The sequence below is a fragment of the Larimichthys crocea genome, chromosome II, assembly GCF_000972845.2.
Source record: "Larimichthys crocea isolate SSNF chromosome II, L_crocea_2.0, whole genome shotgun sequence".
In the NCBI taxonomy this organism is placed as follows: domain Eukaryota; kingdom Metazoa; phylum Chordata; class Actinopteri; family Sciaenidae; genus Larimichthys; species Larimichthys crocea.
Genome location: NC_040012.1, coordinates 6,024,403 through 6,047,314, shown reverse-complemented (window position 1 = coordinate 6,047,314; position 22,912 = coordinate 6,024,403). Strand labels below are relative to the sequence as shown.

At 46.6% G+C, this 22,912-nt stretch overlaps 2 protein-coding genes across 5 annotated transcripts in view; one reads left to right on the top strand and one right to left on the bottom strand.

The window, feature by feature from the left end:
• The first annotated feature begins 98 nt into the window (after positions 1-98).
• oc90 (otoconin 90) lies at positions 99-17,570 on the top strand. The gene is made up of 23 exons (XM_027291637.1): positions 99-832; positions 2,505-2,556; positions 2,658-2,720; positions 3,550-3,724; positions 4,035-4,141; positions 4,222-4,353; positions 4,498-4,539; positions 5,818-5,883; positions 6,145-6,267; positions 10,634-10,699; positions 10,934-11,023; positions 11,533-11,685; positions 11,783-11,932; positions 12,064-12,171; positions 12,507-12,641; positions 13,034-13,186; positions 13,268-13,483; positions 14,097-14,195; positions 14,293-14,464; positions 14,967-15,073; positions 15,172-15,460; positions 16,007-16,258; positions 17,477-17,570. Exons 2-23 carry the CDS (start codon positions 2,514-2,516, stop codon positions 17,568-17,570), a joined length of 2,835 nt encoding a protein of 944 aa, XP_027147438.1. The 5' UTR covers positions 99-832; positions 2,505-2,513.
• Positions 17,273-22,912, bottom strand: part of efr3a (EFR3 homolog A (S. cerevisiae)) — a 93,080-nt gene continuing 87,440 nt past the window's right edge. For all 4 annotated transcript variants that reach the window (XM_027287780.1, XM_027287774.1, XM_027287767.1 and 1 more), the window contains one exon: positions 17,273-20,987. In XM_027287780.1, the coding sequence (XP_027143581.1) occupies positions 20,882-20,987 (106 nt within the window). In that variant the 3' untranslated portion in view covers positions 17,273-20,881. The remainder of the gene's footprint in view (positions 20,988-22,912) is intronic.

The window sequence follows — 22,912 nt, the reverse complement described above, 5'->3', positions numbered from 1 at the left end:
GAGGGCGCACGAGAAAATGTTCGCTCGGGGGTGGGGGGGGGAGTCGGGTGTTCGCCCAGGGCGAAATGTGGCCAGGACCGGCGCTGCCCCCCCGTCCTGGAGACCTCCTCTTCCAAAACAGCCGCAGTTCACTAAAGTCTCCGTAAGCTAGAACACGTGATGACGACGATACAGGGATGAGCTCATCAGTGCTTTGCAGTTTAGACGAGGCTGAATATTTAATCAGCTCTGACTTCTGTCCTGTAATTGTATCCACTTCCTGTCATTAGACAAACACACCTGTCCCCCCTCGCACAGATGCACCTGTCCCAGACAATGCCCCACTATCTGCCCCGTCATTAAACCCTCAGCTCCTCTTCCTCGCTGACCGCCCGCCCCTCCCTGCTGCTGCTCATTGATCTGAAGTCCTGGGAGGATCAGATAAGAACCGGGTCGACCTCAGGGTCACAGATCCAGCCCCCCGCGGGACAAAGACCACTCTGTGGGCCCCCCCCCCTGTCAGGACCCCACCTCCTTAAAAGCCTCAAATACCTGCACAGGAACCAAACCATGATAAGCTCCTGCTCAGGTGTCACCTGATAGCCAATAAGAGCTGAACTGAAGGGGATAAAGGTGCCCACCCCTCCTCCCCTCACATACTCAGGTAGGACTGATAAACAGTTAGTGGAGCTGAGAGTTCGCTCTGTTGGGAAACAAGACGACAAAAGCCCTAAAGAAGCTTCTACCCTCTGCTCACGTCCATCAGAGCTGATTCAGTACGATGCCTCAGAGTTTAACACGAACCTTCATTCAATGAAGAAACGACTTCTGCAGCCGCTACGCCACGAATAAGGTAAGACTGGGGTTTGGTTTACTGTTTGCTCTCTGTGTTTTCATCCAATAAACTCACTGAACGATAGAGGAACCTGTTGGTGGAGACCAAAAACTGAGCTAAAAGATGGTGAATCTGCTGGATGTCGACTCGAGTTGTTGTCCGTTAACCCACCAACAACTTTAAGACGTGATGTTTGTTCGAGTCCTCTGTCCCCAACTCAATCTTTGAAATGACTCGTTCTTTAAACTAGTAGATGATGAACAGCATGCTGATGGAAAGCTTGGTCAGGCCAGTCCGTTTATATTTTGAGCTGCCGATGACTTCACACTGGAACAAGCTGAGCTACAGCAAAGCTCGTCCACAGGGAGACGTTCAGTTTGGTTAAAGCTAAACTAAATCTATGAATTCAATCCGAACGTGTGATTCTTGTTTTAATGGAAAACACGTCAGGAACACCACACCTGAGAGTTTGCACAGTCACTTCAACGTCCTTCGTCCCTGTGTTTTTGAGGAACATCATCACTTTGAGATGAAAATAGAAAAACAGTTGGCGGCTCCATTTCTTCGCTCCACTCATGGGAGGAAGTTGGACGTCCATCCCGATTGTCCAAACTATATTTGAGCGATTATTTTTGGAGAATTCTGCGTCAGGCCACAAACGTTTGTTTCCATGTGTTTCTATGGACACATCCATATTGTCACATTAATAATACAGGGCAGTGTCTCCTCGTTGGTTCCCTCAGTGCTTCCTTCTTTGCTCTCTTCATACAAACCTGAGTCTTTGTTGTGCATTAGCGTGCCGAGCTGACCACTTTGAGGTGACATTAAAGCTCGAATATAACTGCGTTAATGAGACGCTGACCTCCTCCGTGCTGCGTTGACAGCAGACGTGCCGATAACTTCCCTGTTCTGATTCTCTTAATGCACTCTGAATAACGTTAATGATGCACTTTGAGCTGCAGGTGGGCCGAGCTGTTCGAAGCCGTTAAAGACGCGAGGAGGTCGTCCGACTCGTTTGGCGCCGCAGCAGTCGGCGCTGTAATGACGGGGGGGTGGTTTATGGAGATGTCAGGGTAAACTCAGGTTACACGTGACAGAACAACAACAAAAACCACGGCGACACTTGATGAGCACGTTCGTTTATTTGATCGAGTGTGAGGCAGTAAAAGTCGCTCACTCTCTCCTATTCTCTTCTTAGCTTCCTCCGTCAGCGTCCTCTTCTCCTCTGCCATCATGTCCATAGAAGCTGCTGAGCCCGGTTACATTGCTAACGCTCGCCCAGCTCCTGTTCTGGCACGACACCGTCATGACGGGAGATTTATTAGGCTGTGTCCATGTTTCAAACAGTTTCAGTGATTTTCTAAAACAGCTGCTCGCTGTCGTTTTTTCTCAAACAAACAGGAGGAAGTACTTCATCTGTCGGGGACAAACAGTGCACGAGATTTGTTGTCGTTAGCTGATAAAAACTAATTTAACATACCGGTGGTCAACGCGCTCCAGTCTAATAACAATGTGTTTATTTCAGCTAATTTAAGGACTGCAAGTCAAACTGGAGGACTTTCATTTTTTGGGTTATGGTAGAAAATCTACCACTGTGATCATTAACATGCAAATCTTCAATGCTGTTATTATTTCTTTGCAGTAATGAAGCTCAGAGCTCAAACTTTGAATCTTCTCCCTCTGAACGCAGGTACGAGTCATGTTTGTGACGTGGATTTTCGTGATATCTGCTGCCCGATGCGGTGAGTGTCTTCAGTTTACCGTCACGTCTCGATGTAATACGATGCTTTTTTGATACTGTCTGTTAAACGTGAATCAAATTATTACTCGTCTTCGTCTTCAGCGCTTTCTGCCAGCTCCATCTTCTGCCCGGACGCCGGCGACCCGAGCGCAGATCACATGACCGGTGAGGATGAATTTGTCATCATTTGACCTCTTTAAGAACACGATGCTGAATCTCCAATACTTGTCGACGTTTTCCTGAAACTTAAAGGTCCAGTCTGCAGGATTTCCTGACATCTAGTGGAGTAGTTGCTGGTTGCATCCCAGTCGCCTCACCCTCTCGTTACAGTGTGAAGGAGAAACAATGGTGGCCGCTGACTAGAGCGAGTACGTGACTGGAGTTAGTGTTTGGTTTGTCTGCTCTGTAGAAACAAGACGACCTTCAACGTCTGCAGATTTGAAAGTCTCATTCTAAAGTAACAAAAGTCTCATTTTAACATGAAACCAGCTGTATGTGGTAAATGAAGTTATTTGTTTTCTTGGAATTTGGATGAACTATTACCAGACGGAGAGACGAACAGGCTTTTATTTGGGACACTGCATTTAACTTGAAGTTTTTACAGTGTGTGTATTTTGTCACATCTCTGTGAATCAAACACGCCGTTTAATAACTGTTTGTTGGATAAATGCTCTCAGCGGTCCGACAGTAACTGTTCAGACTGACTCCTCGTTGCTCCAACGTCGTGACTTTTCGTGTCAGTTTCTGATGCTGTTGACTCGGAGGTCGGCTGATTAACACGCTGTGATGTCGTCCTGATCAGCTCTGTGGTACATCCACCATGTGGAGAGCTGTGGCCTGGATAATCTTCTGCCCTGCATGCTTCTCTGGACTCGGGTTATTGGAACCTGCCAACAGGATTAGCTGTGATTAAATCACCTGCGAGACGGAGCGAATGGAGTTGGTTTGGTTTGTCCTCGTGGCTGCTGTTTCCATCTTGTTTCTCTTTGTGCAGACTGTCTCGGCCTGCGCTTCACCTGGCTCCACTCGGTCTTCGATAATTTCCCCTCGCTGGTGAATTTCGCTCTGCAGCTCCGCTGTGCGACGGGGCTTTGTCCACGCGACCTGGAAGATTACGGCTGCTCCTGCAGATACGCGGCGGCCGGAAACCCCGCGGATCCTCTGGACGTGTGAGTGAAAGACTCAGATCACAGCAGGAAGCAGCTGCAGCAGATGTTGAGTTTAAAAAGTGATTTTACTTTCAGCAGTCCTGTAGTCTTTGGAAAGAACAAAAACACAAAATGAAGTTTAACATTGGATCATTTCAGAAGAAACAAACCTCAGAGAAACAAACAAACAGTCTTTGGGTTGAATGTTTGCAGATCCAAAAAGTCGAGCATCATCGTCTTCCTCTCTGCTCCCACGCTGTGCACAGTTTAGATATCTACGTGAACACTCGCTAAAATAAAACCGTAAACCGTCATTTCTTCTTTGCTGCAGCTGCTGTCAGACTCACAGGTTGTGTTACCTGGACGCTGCCCCCTGCAGGCAGCAGCCGTCTCTGCTCCCAGAAAACTTCACCTGTTCGGCCTCGAACATCAGCTGTGGTGAGACGTCGAGCTGAAACACCTGAGAGTACAAACAGCAGAAATCAAACACTGACTGGTCTTTTCTTTTTATCTCGGAGATGCTGCTTCTTGGTGTCAGCAGAGGTTTTGTGAATGCGACCAGGCGGCCATCGACTGCATGACTCAGAGTCCATACAACTCAACCCTGCGAGGCCTGGCGGACTCAGCCTGCTCTGCTACAAATCAGACAGGTAACTTCAGCTGAGAATCATGTGTGATATCTGTATGTACATATTAAGAAGCTGAGCCGTATGTCTGACACACGCTGTGCTTTCATCAACACTGCTTCTGCTTTCCGAGCCTGAGCGTCTCATTAGTGTGATTCTGTGTTCCAGACTTGCCGGGCAGCACCGCTGAGACCGGCCAAACCTTCAGAGGTGAGTCCGAGTGACGTCAGCACACTTCAGCTCGAACTCTGATCGAATGACGGCGAGTCAGACACGAGCAGAATGTTAGCGTCAGCTTTCTCCAGACAGTGCGTCAGTCGGGCTGCGTCAGTTTCTGAGCGGGTCAGCGATGTCGGATCCAAGGGAGCGATTGATTGGATAGAGATGCAGAAGGCTGAGTCACACCTCTGTGGCTCTCAGCCAATTAAAACAATGACCTCTTGGCGTTTAATCCTGCGGCTTCTTGCCGACGCACAGCTGGAGAGACAGAAATCAAAGATTGTACAGAGGGCCTTTGATCCGTCAGGTCCAAATATAGAGAGAACCAGGCGAAGACGAGGTAGAGACGATTATTAAAGTGGAGGAGGCAACTTCAGAGAAAAGTTCAAACCTGATGGAGACAGAAAAACTCGACTTCGACTGAGACCGACAGATTTTTTAAAGAAGCTTTGTCGAGAATCTGAAGAACTAAAAGTCAGTCCCACATTTACTCTTGTCCGGCGGCTTCTTGCTCGCTCACTCCTTCCTCTGTCAGCGTCCTCTTCACTCTCTTCTCCTCTGCCATTACGTCCATAGAGTATGCTGAGCATGGTTACATTGCCCGCTTGCTTAGCTCCTGTTCTTGCACGACACCGGCTCTGCTCCCTGGGCCTGTAAACTTCTTTATCCCAGTGGTACAAACACTAACACTCCCCCCGGCTAACAGACTGAGCTAACATGAGCTAACAGCAGCTAACAGACTGAGCTAACTTGAGCTAACAGCAGCTACAGACTGAGCTAACTTGAGCTAACAGCAGCTAACAGACTGAGCTAACATGTGCTAACAGCAGCTGACGGACTGAGCTAACATGAGCTAACAGCAGCTACAGCTGTCAGCAGTTTACTTCACTGTCCATCATAAACTCTGTAAATCACAGAGAGTTGAGGTGGAGCAGCAGGAGGACATCAGAGGGAAAACCAGAAAACATTTCCTCCATAAAATATGATCCAGTTTCACCAGAATCAGTGAAATAGTTGCTGCTGTGTGACTTAGTGCCGTAAAGCGTTACGTACTTCTCCCGACCCGGAGCCCAAAGTTACATAGAGTGAGAACAGACGTACGAATGACAGAGACACCGTTCAGCTGATCACAGGTCAGTGTGGGTCAGCTGATCACAGGTCAGTGTGGGTCAGCAGGAGGTCACAGGCGTCAGTTTATCAGGCTTCATGTTTCTAAAAAGTTTATTTTTGATCCATCTGGTCGTCTCTTCCCGTCCTCGCTCTTTCCAGATGTTCTCTCAGCAGGAAACGACTCTGCCAGCTTCCCGCTCTCCAACTCGTCCTTCCTGTCAGCAGGTAAAATCCTCTTTTGTGGTTGAGTTCACTCAGCGAACGTCTCTGTTCACATCACAGAGAGCAACAAAACAACTGTTTGATTAACAGAAAATCAGATTTGCTTCAGTCTTTCATAAAATGTGAATCCAGAAGATAATGTCAGATCAGTCGATGTTCTGGTTCACGTGAGATCCTCAAAGATGCTTCACAGAACAAATGAGATCATATAAATGACGTTTCTTCATATTTGTCAGCTGTGACAGTTTTACTGTGTCCGCTCAGCAGAGATCGACGCCTTAATGACCGGAGCGGATAACCAGAGCGACACCGCGGGGACGGATGGTGACCTCATCACACCGCCGCCGGGCACGCCCACCTCGATGACGTCCTCTGATTGGCTCACAGGTCAGAGGTTCAACACGAGGACGACATAAAGACAGACACAGATCACCGACGACACGATGATTTACTCTTGTCCGGCAGCTTCTTGCTTTTTTCTCTTCTTAGCGTCCTCTTCACTCTCTTCTCCTCTGCCATCATGTCCATAGAAGCTGCTGAGCCTGGTTACCTCCTCTTCTTCTTCCCTGTACAACGCCTGTTGGTACAAACACTCAGTTCGTCTGAGCTAACAGCAGCTACAGCTGTCAGCAGTTTACTTCACTGTCCATCATAAACTCTGTAAATCACAGAGAGTTGAGGCTAACATGAGCTAACTGCAGCTAACAAACTGAGCTAACATGAGCTAACAGCAGCTAACAGACTGAGCTAACATGAGCTAACAGGCTGAGCTAACATGAGCTAACAGACTGAGCTAACATGAGCTAACAGACTGAGCTAACATGAGCTAACAGCAGCTAACAGACTGAGCTAACATGAGCTAACAGCAGCTAACAAACTGAGCTAACATGAGCTAACAAACTGAGCTAACAGACTGAGCTAACATGAGCTAACAGCAGTTAACAGACTGAGCTAACATGAGCTAACAGCAGCTAACAGACTGAGCTAACATGAGCTAACAGCAGCTACAGCTGTCAGCAGTTTACTTCACTGTCCATCATAAACTCTGTAAATCACAGAGAGTTGAGGCTACGTGAACACTCGCTAAAATAAAACCGTAAACCGTCATTTCTTCTTTGCTGCCGCTGCTGTCAGACTCACAGGTTGTGTTACCTGGACGCTGCCCCCTGCAGGCACGCAGCCGTCTCTGCTCCCAGAAAACTTCACCCTGTTCGGCCTCGAACATCAGCTGTGGTGAGACGTCAGCTGAAACACCTGAGAGACAAAACAGCAGAAATCAAACACTTCTGGTCTTTCTTTTTATCTCCGAGATGCTGCTTCTTGGTGTCAGCAGAGGTTTGTTGAATGCGACCCGGCGGCCATCGACTGCATGACTCAGAGTCCATACAACTCAACCCTGCGAGGCCTGGCGGACTCAGCCTGCTCTGCTCCAAATCAGACAGGTAACTTCAGCTGAGAATCCTGTGTGATATCTGTTATGTACATATTAAGAAGCTGAGCCGTATGTCTGACACACACGTGCTTTCATCAACACTGCTTCTGCTTTCCGAGCCTGAGCGCCTCATTAGTGTGATTCTGTGTTCCAGACTGCCGGGCAGCACCGCTGGACCGGCCAACCTTCAGAGGTGAGTCCAGAGTGACTCAGCACACTTCAGCTCGAACTCTGATCGAATGACGGCGAGTCAGACACGAGCAGAATGTCAGCGTCAGCTTTCTCCAGACAGTGCGTCAGTCGGGCTGCGTCAGTTTCTGAGCGGGTCAGCGATGTCGGATCCAAGGAGCGATTGATTGGATAGAGATGCAGAAGGCTGATCACACCTCTGTGGCTCTCAGCCAATAAAACATGACCTCTTGGCGTTTAATCCTGCGGCTTCTGCCGACGCACAGCTGGAGAGAGACAGAAATCAAAGATTGTACAGAGGTCCTTTGATCCGTCAGGTCCAAATATAGAGAGAACCGGCGAAGACGAGGTAGAGACGATTATTAAAGTGGAGGAGGCAACTTCAGAGAAAAGTTCAAACCTGATGGAGACAAGAAAAACTCGACTTCAACTGAGACCGACAGATTTTTTAAAGAGCTTTGTCGAGAATCTGAAGAACTAAAGTCAGTCCCACTTTACTCTTGTCCGGCGCTTCTTGCTCGCTCACTCTCTCCTTTTCTTCCTAGCTTCCTCCGTCAGCGTCCTCTTCACTCTCTTCTCCTCTGCCCTTATGTCCATAGAGTATGCTGAGCATGGTTACATTGCCCGCTTGCTTAGCTCCTGTTCTTGCACGACACCGGCTCTGCTCCCTGGCCTGTAAACTTCTTTTCCAGTGGTACAAAACACTAACACTCCCCCGGCTACAAACTGAAGATAACATGAGCTAACAGCAGCTAACAGACAGAGCTAAAGAGCTACACGCAGCTAACAGACTGAGCTAACAGCAGCTAACAGACTGAGCTAACATGAGCTAACAGCAGCTAACAGACTGAGCTAACATGAGCTAACGGCAGCTAAGACAGTACCGAGCTAGAGTAACTGAGCACATGAGCTAACAGCAGCTAACAGACTGAGCTAACATGACCTAATGGCAGCTAACAGACTGAGTAACCAAGCTAACAGCAGCTAACAAACTGAGCTACATGAGCTAACGGCAGCTAACAGACTGAGCTAACCTAAGCTAACAGCAGCTAACAAACTGAGCTAACATGAGCTAACAGCAGCTAACAAACTGAGCTTAACAGCAGCTAACAGACTGAGCTAACATGAGCTAACAGGACTGAGCTAACAGCAACAAGCATCTAACAGACTGGCTAACAGACTACAGCCAGTAACATGAGCTAACAGCTGAGGCTAACAGCAGCTAACAGACTGAGCTAACATGAGCTACACAGCAGCTACAGCTGTCAGCAGTTTACTTCAGTCCATCATAAACTCTGTAATCACAGAGAGTTGAGGCGGAGCACGCGGGGACATCAGAGGGGAAACCAGAAAACAATTCCTCCCTAAAATATGATCCTAGTTCACCAGATCAGGAAATAGTTGCTGCTGTGTGACTTAGTGCCGTAAAGCGTTACGTACTTCTCCCGACCCGGGGCCCAAAGTTATAGTGTGAGAACAGACGTACGAATGACAGAGACCCACCGTTCACCTGATCACAGGTCAGAGTGGGTCAACTGATCACAGGTCAGAGTGGGTCACAGGAGGTCACAGCGTTAGTTTATCAGGCTTCATGTTTCTAAAGAGTTTTTATCCATCTGGTCGTCTCTTCCCGTCCTCGCTCTTTCCAGATGTTCTCTCAGCAGGAACGACTCTGCCAGCTTCCCGCTCTCCAACTCGTCCTTCCTGTCAGCAGGTAAAATCCTCTTTTTGTGGTTGAGTTCACTCGCGAACGTCTCTGTTCACATCACAGAGAGCAACAAACAACTGTTTGATTAACAGAAAATCAGATTTGCTTCAGTCTTTTATAATGTGAATCCAGAAGATAATGTCAGATCAGTCGATGTTCTGGTTCACGTGAGATCCTCAAAGATGCTTCACAGAAACAAATGAGATCATATAAATGACGTTTCTTCATATTTGTCAGCTGTGACAGTTTTACTGTGTCCGCTCAGCAGGATCGACGCCTTAATGACCGGAGCGGATAACCAGAGCGACACCACGGGGACGGATGGTGACCTCATCACACCGCCGCCGGGCACGCCCACCTCGATGACGTCCTCTGATTGGCTCGCAGGTCAGAGGTTAACACGGAGACGAAGACACAGATCACGACGACACGATGATTTACTCTTTGTCCGGCAGCTTCTTGCTTTTTTCTCTTCTTAGCGTCCTCTTCACCTCTCTTCTCTCTGCCATCCTGTCCATCGAAGCTGCTGAGCCTGGTTACCTCCTCTTCTTCTTCCTGGTAGTCCATAACGCCTGTTGGTACAAACACTCAGTTCGAATAGCTACAGCAGCTACGATGAGCTCATGAGCTAAGAGCTACCACTGAGTACATGGCAACGCAGCTAACAGATGAGCTAACAGCAGCTCGCTGTCAGCAGTTACTTCACTGTCCATCATAAAACTCTGTAAATCCAGAGAGTTGAGGCTAACATGACTAATGCTAACAACTATAGCACCATGCGCTACACAGCAGCTAACAGACTGAGCTAACATGAGCTACAGGAGAATGAGCTAACATGAGCTAACAGCAGCTAACAGACTGAGCTAACACTGAGCTAACAGCAGCTAACAGACTGAGCTAACATGAGCTAACAGCAGCTAACAGACTGAGCTAACATGAGCTAAACACGCAGCTAACAGACTGACGCTAACATGAGCTAACGCAGCTAACAGACTGAGCTAACATGAGCTAACAAACTGAGCTCCAGGACTGAGCGCTGAAAACTGAAGCTACATGCAGCTAACAGCAAACTGAGCTAACAGACATGAGCTAACAGCAGCTAACAGACTGAGCTAACAGCAGCTAACAGACTGAGCTAACAGCAGCTAACAGCAGCTAACAAACTGAGCTAACAGCAGCTGACAGACTGAGCTAACAGCAGCTACAGCTGTCAGCAGTTTACTTCACTGTCCATCATAAACTCTGTAAATCACAGAGTGATGGCTTCCTCCGTCAGCGTCCTCTTCACTCTCTTCTCCTCTGCCATCATGTCCATAGAGGCTGCCGAGTCTTTGAAATAACGTCAGCAAACGACCAGCAGCCACTACAACAGAGTCCGGAGTCAAAGCCACATCGTGGTTTCAGCTGCTGTTCTGTCGTTTCAGAGTTTGAAGGTGACTTCGAGGCAGAAGAAGAGGAAGAGACGCCGCACACGAGTCTGACCTCTGAAGGTAAAAACAGTTGCATTACTCAGCCTCTCGTTTCCATCTGCACGGCCTCGCTGCGATCCTCCCTCAAGAACTTTTCTGGCAAACTTGTGTTTTTCCAAGCTGCTCATAATTACATTTGGCTCGAGCCGAGCGTTCGGCAGCTTCCAAAACACCATAAATAAATTTCCCCGCTGTTCGCCTCCTGCTGCTCGATGACTCATTTGGCTCAAACGTTTCCTGTCGCCGCTTTAACAGATCTGAACGAGGCCGTGACAGAGGAAGCACTCGAGCTGGAAGAGATAAATGCGGATCAGACGAGCCGCGGTCCTTCAGCACCCGTCCTCGGTGAGCCGGTGAAACTCTCCGAGATGATTGACGGCAGGAACCTGTTTTTGATAAACACAACAGTTGGTGATGGATGTTTTTTCACTTCAGTGACGTGGCGGTCTTCATGACTGAACACTGATTCATAAAAAACACTTTTCCAAATGTTTCCACGCACTGCCGTTTGTTTGGAAGAAAAAATAAAACTAAATTTAGAACAACTTCCTAAATACAAAAAAGTTGAATTTACAGGCAGTAAAACTTCTTCAGTTGGTCTGACCGCGACAGCCCCATCTACTCCCATGTAAACTGGAGAGGAGAAATTTCCCAAAGGAGCACGGGGCACCTGTTCTTTCTCTCTCTCCCCAGGTCACATTTTTTAACTTCACACACTGAAATTCAGCATTCACATGGTCGACAAGATGAGGATGCTCACGGTCATTTGGGCTTTTTGATACCACCTACCGTTTGGCATTAGTGTCCACTAGTTGGAGGGGCTTCATTTAGAGATTTTCTGTGTCTCTCTGCAGCAGATCCAGTTCTGTTCGTCGGTGACGGAGAAACGCCGAGCGAGGCAGAGACAGAGCATGCTGACCCCACACCTCCGAGCCAAACTACAACTTCTCTGAGGACTACGACTCCCAGAGAGGCTGGAGGAGGTCAGGAGGAGTCGTCTGAGGAAGGTGATGACGAAATCTTCACACGTTTAAACCTAAATCTGTTTATCTCTAGATGTTTTGACTGATTGATCATTTCTTATTAATTATCTGACGTCTGCAGGTTCAGTCGTGTTCACGACGACGCCACAGATCAGTCTGTCTGAGAAAACGTCGACCACGTCCAGCACGACGCTCTCAAAGTCCTCTGAAGAAGAGGAAGAGGAGGAGGACGATGATGACGAGGAGGAACAGGAAGCTTCAGATGAACACGGTGAGTTTAATAAACACGCCGAGCACTTCCTGCAGATGCTTCACATTAAAAGTCTCCCAGTGGTTTAATGTGCACTTCGTCAGCAGCTCAGGTCTGACGCAGGATGTGAACCTTTTCTCGTTCTTCCTCAGTTAAAGTCGTTCTCACGGCGACGGCGGCCAGATCGGTGACGACACAGACCGTGACCACCGAGGTCACAAAGACGCCGTCCACAAAGACGCCGTCGGCTTCTCAGACAGGTTCGTTAGATAAAGACGTCTGTGAGTTTTAAGAAGATCTGATCGCTGCAGCTGTTTGGGACTACTTTCAGCGGCGGATTAATCTACGTTTGCTGCTCTGGAGAGTATTTGTGGCTGCAGGATGAAGTGTGTGTGTGTGTGTGTTTTAAAACGACACACACACACACACACACACACACACACACAGACTGAGCTGTAGTGATTTGATTAAATGTCAGGTCCCTGCTGTCAGGTAAAAAGTGTTGAAGTGTGTTTTATGTAACGCCTGCTTTAATAAAGTGGAAAGTATCAACGTGGAACTTTTCTGAAGGTCTTTGTGTCTCCGCTGTCTTCAGGTGGAGGAGGAGGCGTCACCGTCACATCTACACCAGCAACACCTCCACCTCCACCTCCAGCTTCAGCTTCAGCTTCAGCTTCAGAGGAGGCGAGAGAACGAGGCGTCGGCGAGGAGAGCGCGAGGAGAACTGACGGTCAGCAGCGAGCGAACTCTGAGCTGAAAGACGATCAGTCGTCTCAGTGTTTAAATATTTGGATCTATGTGAGCTCAGCTGCTGCTGCCAGGATCGTTTGGTTTGTTTGACTGTTTGGATCCGTTAGTTTCTGTTTTTTAGGCAGCGACTCCGAGTTAGAGGAATGTTTTTGTCAGTGGAGAGAGAGAGCGGCACCTTCATGACAGGAATATATCGAACTTCATGAAACGCGTCACAGAACACGTGTCCACCGCTGTTTGTCTGCTCGGTTCTGTTTTTGGTAGTTTGGAAGAAATAAAAAAACACGTCAGCGTCCCGTTGGAAAGGTCGAGGTGAAGAAATATAACAGAAATATTAATTTACTGACTCTGAAAACTTTCACACGTTCACAGGCCCAGACATCGTTACCACGGTGACACAAAGATCCTCAACAAGTAGCTCACGACCAGAGCGCAGCACAGGCCGAGCCACCGCCACGACTCCCGGCTCTTCACGGGAAGAAGGGGTCGCACTGCAGACACCTGCTCCTCTCGGCCTCGTGACAGGTGAGGCGACACTTCACCTTCACACCGTGCTGAGAAAAACTAAATCCTGAATAATCGTGACCTCTGACCTTCCTGCTGCAGCACGGACGACTCAGCGGACCACGACCTCGCCATCGACTTCGATGAGAGACGACTCTCAGACGACGCGAGGACGCCAAGTCACCTCCAGCGCGGCGAGATCAGAGATCGCCACGACGACCGGAACCGACACAGCCGAGGCCGAATCCGAAGAGGCGGAGACGGAGAAACCGGCGTGTGACGAGGGCGAGGAGAGCTCGCAGCAGACAGACGCAGACGGTGAAGTTTAGAAAGTTTGTCGGTCTCACCTCCTCGTTAGATCGAATTTAAACCAGATGAATAAACGAAGCAGGTTTCTCTCCTGAGTTCAATAAAGTGAATTATATCGAAACGGCTCTGACCTCTAACGACGGCCAGAAGGAACATTAACGAATAAACATGGAGGATAATTAAAACAGGAACATGAAGCAGCTCATAAAGCTGAACACAGATTTGGCTCCAGGCTGCAGGTTGAACGTGGGCGGACGACAGTGACGAGGCGTCTTTATTTCCTGCAGAGCTCCAGGCTGCGTTTGTCTCGTGAAGGTTCCTCGTGTCACCATCACCTTCACCCACACAGCTCCTCAACAGTCCTGAAACTGTTTGATTCCTTCAGGCTTTTATTAGTTTGAGTCTGGGAAGGTGGAAAAATCGTAGATTCCACTGTAGGCGAAGTTCTGGTGAGAAAGCGTGTAGAAACTCTTTAAACTGAAGAACCGGACGCCACGTTACATAAACAGGATCGTACGCTCAGCACTCGACAGTCTGAGGCCAGATCGGAGAGGAAGACTTCAACATGTCGTCTGCCTTCCTCTGATGATGATGTTTGAACATGTCCTTTGTCTGTTGGCAGACCTGGACGTGGCTCAGAAGAGGACGGTGCCGTTCTTCGCCTGGTCCCTGCTGGAGTCTGTTGGGTTGACCGACATCCAGCTACAACCAGACAGCAAAGGTGAGACGTCCGACTCCTGGTTTGTCTTTAAAATTCTCTGACTCGACCGTCTGTCTGTCTTTACGTGTTCAGTACTAACCTGACGATCTCCGAACAGAATGCAGTCGCTCCTTCACCGTGTACGACAGCGACGGGCGAGCCAGGCGGGAGATGCCGGCTCTGGGGGAGATGCTCCACTGCCTGACGGGACGATGCCCACATGAGTACGAGATGTACGGCTGCTACTGCGGACAGGAGGGCGGAGGTCAACCTCTGGACCAGCTGGACAGGTCAGCAGAAGTTTGGTTCTGTTACGGATTCATTAGGGGCACTTTGGGTCACCGCGTACAAGCTTCTGGTTGAATCTTTGAGCACTCCTCTCCACAGAATCGGTGTAGTTTGACTAAACTTGTTGGTTTTCACACTCCAGCACAGTCCACATGTTCTTGACAGTACAGCCCCCAAACGAGCAGCTGTTGTAACTGCACGACGTCGTCCAGGCGGTTCGGTGAAAATGAATCAAACCAAATCGAAGCGAGTCTCCCAGACGATCCTGGTGTGAACATGAGTCTTCACTGATTCATTTACTTTATGTAAAACACCCTAACCACCTCGCTTCTTGGTCGGTTGTAGGTTCTTGGGGTTCAAACATATTTCTGGTCATTGGGACTTTCCGGACTCGTCCAAGTCAACAATCCGCTGAGCTCAGCAGCCTCGATATAAGAGTGAATCTGGGACTGACTTAACGTAAACGTTGTGTATACATGTTGATGTCGATGTCTTCTTCTTCAGGTGTTGCTTCTTCCATCACTGCTGCCTGAAGCAGATCGGCTCGATGGGCTGTCGGTCAGAGAGGAAGCTGAACGCTCAGATCTCCTGCGAGAACCAGAAACCACGATGTGAGTACAGACACACGAACGTTTCAGCGCGGGCCGATAAATATGGATTTGATTCTTGTGCTGACGACGTCTACAAACTTTGACCTCGTCGTCCTCAGGTCAGGGCGTCTCCGTGTGTGACAAGCTTCAGTGTGTGTGTGATAAAACCACGGCAGAGTGTATGGCGGCGGCTCGCTTCAACCACAGCCTGCAGTTGCAGTGCCGCGGCCCAGCACCTCCCTGCCGCCGGGCCAGCAGACCCCCCAAACCACGGCCTCCCCCCCAATCCAGCGAGGAGAGCGAGGAGCTGCAGGGAGGACGCTCGGACACGGAGAACCCCGACGGCCTGAAGGACACGTCAACGGATCCAAACACGCCGCCGCTGCCGCCAGGGCGATTCCAAGACAGGTGAGAAGAAGCTCAGCTTCATTCAAACCCACAAAACTTTATTTAAAACCAGAGACATCAGGATGAATCTGACTTTCATGATCTGAATTTTATATTTCAGAAAAAGGTTTTTATTCTTTCTTGACTTTGGACTAAACAGCAGTTTGACCTTCAGACAGTCTTTGTCTGAGACTAAAAGTAAAGATCCAGGACAGATCTCAAGCACACAGGGACCTGGATCTGAATATTTATGGGCGACACTTGAAGACTGAGGCCTCGTTCCATTTATTGCAGCAGAAACTTTCCAGTGAGCCGACTCTGACACCAGCATGTTTATTAATTTAATTAAATTATTTGTCAGGGTTGAATTTTCTAGTGAATCCAGTGTTGAGTCAGTTTCTGCTTCATGACTGAGGACGGTGAGACGTCAGGAGGACGTGACAGGACGTTCCGAGTTCTCGCAGTTTTTCTTTTCAAACTGAAACTTTCATGAAACTTTCATTCATCTGTTTTTAATCGCCTGCATTGAAAAGTTTCAGACGCTCACAGTTTGTTTTCTGTCTGCAGCGATGAGCACTCCGACCTGAAGGACCAGGACAAGTCAAAACCTCCTGCTGGGTCTTCAGGCGGCTCCACGCGCCCTGATCCACCTCCTCCACCTCCTCCATCCAGTGAGGAGAGCAGAGAGCCGCCGACACACAGCGGGATTCAAACCCACGACCACAGGCCGAGTGCAGGGCAGAGCCAAGGGCACCGACCAGCAGGAGGGACGCCAGGAGGGAGCATGGTGGGAGAAGAAGAGGAGGAGGAGGAGGGAGCAGCAGAAGAAGAAGAGGAGGAGGAGGGAGCAGCAGAAGAAGAGGAGGAGGAGGAGGGAGCAGCAGAAGAAGAAGAGGCGGGCAGAAAGCAGAAGTGACGAGTTTGGATCTGAAAAACTCGTTAAAGTTTGTTGTAATTTATAGAAACGGTCCAATCAGATGTTTCCTTTGCAACAAACAGCTTCCTGTTGAATCGTCCTTCAAAAGAAAACAAAGACGTCACAGCTGATAGAAACTTTTTATTTTAGTCTTCAACATTAAATCAACACAGTTTTTATTAATTAGAGACTCTGATCGACGCCGAGGCTCCGCCGAGTTCAACCAAACACGTCTGATTCACTGCGAACAAAAATCCTTCATTTTATTTTGAAAATGTTTTCTTTTCTTCAGCTTAACATCACATTCAAGGACTTTCCAGGCCCAAGTTCTTTAATTCAAGGTTCCAAACTTTATTTACTAACGTTCTACTCTTAAATCTATAAATTCAAGCTTTTTCAGCTCTTCATCCGTTAAACGTTAACGTCCATTGAGAAGTTAACGAAGGACTCCTGAGCTCAAACTAACGACTCAGAGTTTGAGGTGACGTCTTCAGAACTTCAGCTTATAAAGAAAAAAATGTTTTTTATTTTCACAAGTTTTATTGACTAAAAAACTGAAAAACTTTCAAATGAAGCAAAAAGAAGAAGAACCGATTAACTGATAATTAAAATGTTAGTTTGAGCTCAGGAGTCCTTCGTTAACTTCTCAATAGACGTTAACGGTTAACGGATGAAGAGCTGAAAGTGCTTGAATTTATAGATTTCAGAGTAGAACGTTAGTAAATAAAGTTTAGGACCTTGAATTAAAGAATTTGGGCCTGGAAAGTCCTTGAACGTGATGTTAAGAATGTAATGGAACCCAAAGAAAAGATGATCGACGAATCATTCGACTGTTTTGCAGATTTGTTTCGATTAAACTGAATCCATCGTTCTTCATCTCAAAGTTTGAAGTCGTAAATTTTGATCCAGGAATCAGATTTTTTTTTTTTTAAACTCGCAGCAGAACCTCGGCGCCGTCTAGTGGTTAAAATCATCGGTGTGTTTGAATCGAAGCCTTTTAGCTTTTAGCGGTTTGAAACAGAAACACAGAGACACTTTAAATCTCTAAAACTGGCACAAAAATACAAAGTGCTGCGTCACAAACATAAAAAGTTTGTTTTGTTCTGTTCATGTTCCTGCAGAATTCGACTGTTCGACCTGAAAGCGTCCGTCCGGAGCACTGACGGGAAGTCCGTCTTTGTGTTTTTAAAGCAGTTTTTGTGTCCAGCATCGTGAAGTAAGGCGGCTCAGCAGTGACGTGATTCCACGTCACGTTTCCTCTGAAGATTTAAGACTCTGTACGGACTTCAGTCAGCGCTCAGGACGGACGCTTCACAGTTTTTATTCTCCAATACGACATTTCACAAACTGAACGTTCAGAAGAAAAACACCTCGAGTGATCGATGTACCGAACTAATCTGTGCTGATTGATTTGTAGTACCGGGTACACGTCGACCAAAGTGCATTGACTCAGCATTTTATTTTAACAAGTGGTCATTCATCGACATTATTTAAACCATCGATCTAAATCTATGAAATATACTGTCGATTTATCAAAAGTATCTTTACTCTGATTTAAACATTATTAATTAGTCAGCTTTGATAAATGAGGAGAAGTTGCAGCAGATTCCCGAACGAACCGGAGACGACTCGTCTGTCATCGTGATCTCACGTTAACGTGTCAAAACTTTGATTTTAAAATCTTTACAAGCAAAACTTCTTTGCAGTTTGAAACACTGATTGTGCCACATGGAAAATGATATTAATTATTCTGGCTCTGTTATTTTTCTGACTCCACGTTTCATAACTACCGTTCTCGTAATGTTGCCCGGGACTCCGCGAGTTTGCCGTGGGAGACAACCGAGGCCGATGTGTAAAATAAAAAAATATTCAATGCCAATGATTTTTGTTGTTGTTGTTAATTTATTTATTATTTTGTGTCACGGAAACAAAAGAAGCACGTCGGAGCTCGTGGAGTTCATCAAAGCCTCGTTTTTGAGTCATCGATACAAAACATGGTGATTATTTCTCCGTATCTTGTTTGGAAGATTTAGCCAACACCAGATAAACATCACTAATGTTGGGGAACGTCATCCGAATATCAGCTGATAAATTGTTGCCTCCTTTTCTTTTAGCTGTATTTGTTTAAATTATGTCGATGTGGCACCATTCAAAAACTCATTTTCCTGATTTCTAGGTGGATTTCTGGATGTTTATTCACGACAGACATCACCGATAACGGCGTCCTCTGAAACTCGACGTCATGCCGAATCCAGAAATTTGTGCATCGTGTTTGTGCACAAAGATTTTTAAGAGTTTTAACTCTGAGAAAAAAAAAAGTGCAATTTATTGGGGAAATTGCGGACACGAAAGTTTTAAAGTACCGTAAAGACCTCCGTGACGACGCATGGTCGCCTCTCCGTTCATTTATTTTTGTTTCAAGTTTTGCAGTGAAGTGGCAGTTTTTGTGATTTTTAGGATCTAAAACTAAAAAGTGTAAACTGTCTTTGTGACGTGAATCCGGAGCTGAAACGTCTCGATTTGGAAAAGTCTGGAAGGATTTTAGATTTGAAACTTCCTGACGAAGCAGAAGCTGCAACTTCTGTGGAAAAAAAGCTGAGATCAGCGGATTGTACTGACTTTTACTCCGCCTCTCTGTAATACACAAAAGTAACTAACATCATCTGACTATAGATATAATATTCATTCATCTTTCAGCATATTTGAAATGATCAAACGGACAATCCCTTTGAAACCCTGAACCGTCGACGTCCTGGTGAAACTTAAAAAAAAAAAAAGACGGCTTCTTTTTTTGGCGAGACAAAAAAAAATCTCCCAAATTCTAAAATCTCTAACCAGGCAACAGTTTAACGATACAAGATGCATAAAATGTACAAAAATATATGATATACTGCTATAACGACACATTCATCGAGGACCACATCTAAACAAACCATCCATCGACTGTTTCAGTCTTCTCCAAAGTGAAGCGGCGACTCGTTTTTATCAGCTTGAAGAAGATTTGAAGAAATCAGTCGATGAAAAAACTCGTTAGATGGATTTAAACTTAAATTCCCAGCTCAGGGTTTGACGACGTGATATTAAGAGATCATGCAGTTAGTTAGTCACATAATGCATGTTTGTTTTTAGTCGATACTGTGATATGAAATCAGAAAAGTTTGCATTTAAAGCTAAGACGTTACGCGGCACGGATATGCACAAAAGGATAATCCATAAGTTTAATGCATCAGTGGAGGATATTGTATTATACAGAGGAACATATTAATCCTTGAAGCTTGTCGGCTCAGAAATTTGTTCTTTCAGAAGCTGCTCAGGCTCACGTTGGTGATTTCAAACTTTCTCGTACAACAACGCGACAACGTTTAACGTACCGAAAACCATCTGAGACGTTCCCAACAAAACTCTTTCATTCAGCTTTCCATCTTCCATCGTTCAAACATCACATCGGACTCCAGACAGAGAGAGAAAAAAAAAAAAAGGTCAGATTCTGGATCCAAACAAGCCAAAACCAGACGACACAAACAAACCCACATCTCCTCGCCGGCCTTCAACGTTCAGCGTCTGCACAGCGAGCTCAGATCAGAGGAAACACGATAACCATCTGTTATTACGGATCACAGCTGCAGCTCCTGGAAACAAACCGCGGCCTCGCGGTGACTGTTTGAAGAAGTGTCACTGCTTTGTATCCGAGCAGGTGACGGAGGCGATGATTGGTATTAATGCACCGCTGCTGCATTAACTCATCACAAACTAAGAGCTGGAAACCAAACAGCCGTTCTGACAAAGGTAACGTTACTCGATGATGGAAATCAAACGAACCTCTTCAGGAACTCGGACCAGTTTCCAACTCAGCAATCACCAACCGTGAGCGAGCCGTCTCTGCTGAACCGGGTTCAATCCAAACTCTCTGCTGAGCAGCTCGCGAGCCCGTTATCCAGGTATTGCTCATCTCTCCACACGAAACGTCATTTTACCGAAACACAGCCGCGCAGCCTAAAGCTGAATCTGCCTTCTAACCTGTGAAGTTATTTATCGAGCGCGCAGATAATATATTGTACATTTCTACTTCGACTGCACTGACGCCTACTGAACAACATGAGGACAGAGAGTCGGTCACAGCTAAAATAAAACTACAGCGTTTGTACGAGGTGTGAAGCTTTGGCTAGAGACGAGGTGACGGAGTCATGCTGGAAGAAACGTCAGACTCACGATGTCGTGAAAGTTCGTGTTGTGTTTTTGTTCGTGGTGACTCGTGCGGTTAGTTTGGTTTCAGGGACAAAGAGCAGCAGATCAGTGGATTCATTAAGAGATTAACTGAACGAACAGCTCAGGTTCGGACTTTTCCGTGAGTTTCGGGAGGTTTGTTGGCTCGTAGCTGTTCTGCTGCAGGTTGTTTCAGCATCCTGACACCTTTGTGCTGGTCTGAATGGAGATTTGTGATTTTTGTGATTGTGCATTTCGTTCTCGACAATTTTAATTTTGCATTTTTTATGTTTCAGCTGTGTGTGTGTTTGATGTGTGTGTAATCAGTACACACACAGGTCTGGAAACTTCATCTCGTAGACCGGGACGGACTGGTGCTGGGTGTGTCCCGCTGAGATGGAAACCACTCCGGACGGGCTGGGCGGAGGCCTGCGGAGATCATTTATTTATTATCACATGAAAAAAATACAAAATGAGAAACACAACACAAGTTCTGTTGTTCATATTTGTATATTTTATTATTAAAAAAAATATTTCATTAAGTAATTAAAACTGTAAAGTGACAGAAATCAAATAAATCACATCTGAACTTTAACATTATGAAAAAAAACAAACGTACCTGATGGTAAGTTCGAAGATTTGTGCCAGCCGGTCATGAAGCGATTTTTTTTTAATAATAAAATAAAATTGAACCAACAGAACTTGGTGGTGTTTCTCATTTGCAGAAAACCTTTATTATTATTATTTTTTATTATTTTGTATTTTTTCATGTGATAATAAATAAATGATCTCCGCAGGCCTCCGCCCAGCCCGTCCGGAGTGGTTTCCATCTCAGCGGGACACACCCAGCACCAGTCCGCCCCCCGTCAAGAGATTAAGTCCAGACCTGTGTGTGTATGATTACACACACATCAAACACACACACAGCTGAAACATAAAAAATGCAAAATTAAATTGTCGAGAACGAAATGCAACCAAAAAATCACAAATCTCCATTCAGACCAGCACAAAGGTGTCAGGATGCTGAAACAACCTGCAGCAGAACAGCTACGAGCCAACAAACCTCCCGAAACTCACGGAAAAGCCGAACCTGAGCTGTTCGTTCAGTTAATCTCTTAACGAATCCACTGACTGCTGCTCTTTGTCCCTGAAACCAAACTAACCGCACGAGTCCACCACGAACAAAAACACAACACGAACTTTCACACACATCGTGAGTCTGACGTTTCTTCCAGCATGACTCCGTCACCTCGTCTAAGCCAAAGTTCACACCGTGACAAACGCTGTAGTTTTATTTTAGCTGTGACCGACTCTCTGTCCTCAGTTGTTCAGTAGGCGTCAGTGCAGTCGAAGTAGAAATGTACAATATATTATCTGCGCGCTCGATAAATAACTTCACAGGTTAGAAGGCAGATTCAGCTTTAGGCCGCGCGGCTGTGTTTGGTAAATGACGTTTCGTGTGGAGAGATGAGCAATACTTGGATAACGGGCTCGTTTGGATTGAACCCGGTTCAGCAGAGACGGCTCGCTCACGGTTGGTGATTGCCGAGTTGGAAACTGGTCCGAGTTCCTGAAGAGGTTCGTTGATTTCCATCATCGAGTACGTTACCTTGTCAGAACGGCTGTTTGGTTTCCAGCTCTTAGTTTGTGATGAGTTAATGCAGCAGCGGTGCATTAATACCAATCATCGGCTCCCGTCACCTGCTCGGATACAAAGCAGTGACACTTCTCAAACAGTCACCGCGAGGCCGCGGTTTGTTTCCAGGAGCTGCAGCTGTGATCCGTAATAACAGATGGTTATCGTGTTTCCTCTGATCGGACTCCGCTGTGCAGACGCTGAACGTTGAAGGCGGCGAGGAGTGTGGGTTTGTTTGTGTCGTCTGGTTTTGGCTTGTTTGGATCCAGAATCTGACCTTTTTTTTTTTTTTTCTCTGTCTGGAGTCCGATGTGATGTTTGAACGATGGAAGATGGAAAGCTGAATGAAAGAGATGGAGGAGTTTTGTTGGGAACGTCTCAGATGGTTTTCGGTACGTTAAACGTGTGTCGCGAGAAAGTTTGAAATCACCAACGTGAGCCTGAGCAGCTTCTGAAAGAACAAATTTCTGAGCAGACAAGCTTCAAGGATTGATATGTTCCTCTGTATAATACAATCCTCCATGATGCATTAAACTTATGGATTATCCTTTTGTGCATATCCGTGCCGCGTAACGTCTAGCTTTAAATGCAAACTTTCTGATTTCATATTCAGTATCGACTAAAAACAAACAGGCATTATGTGACTAACTAACTGCATGATCTCTAATATCACGTCGTCAAACCCTGAGCTGGGAATTTAAGTTAAATCCACTAAACA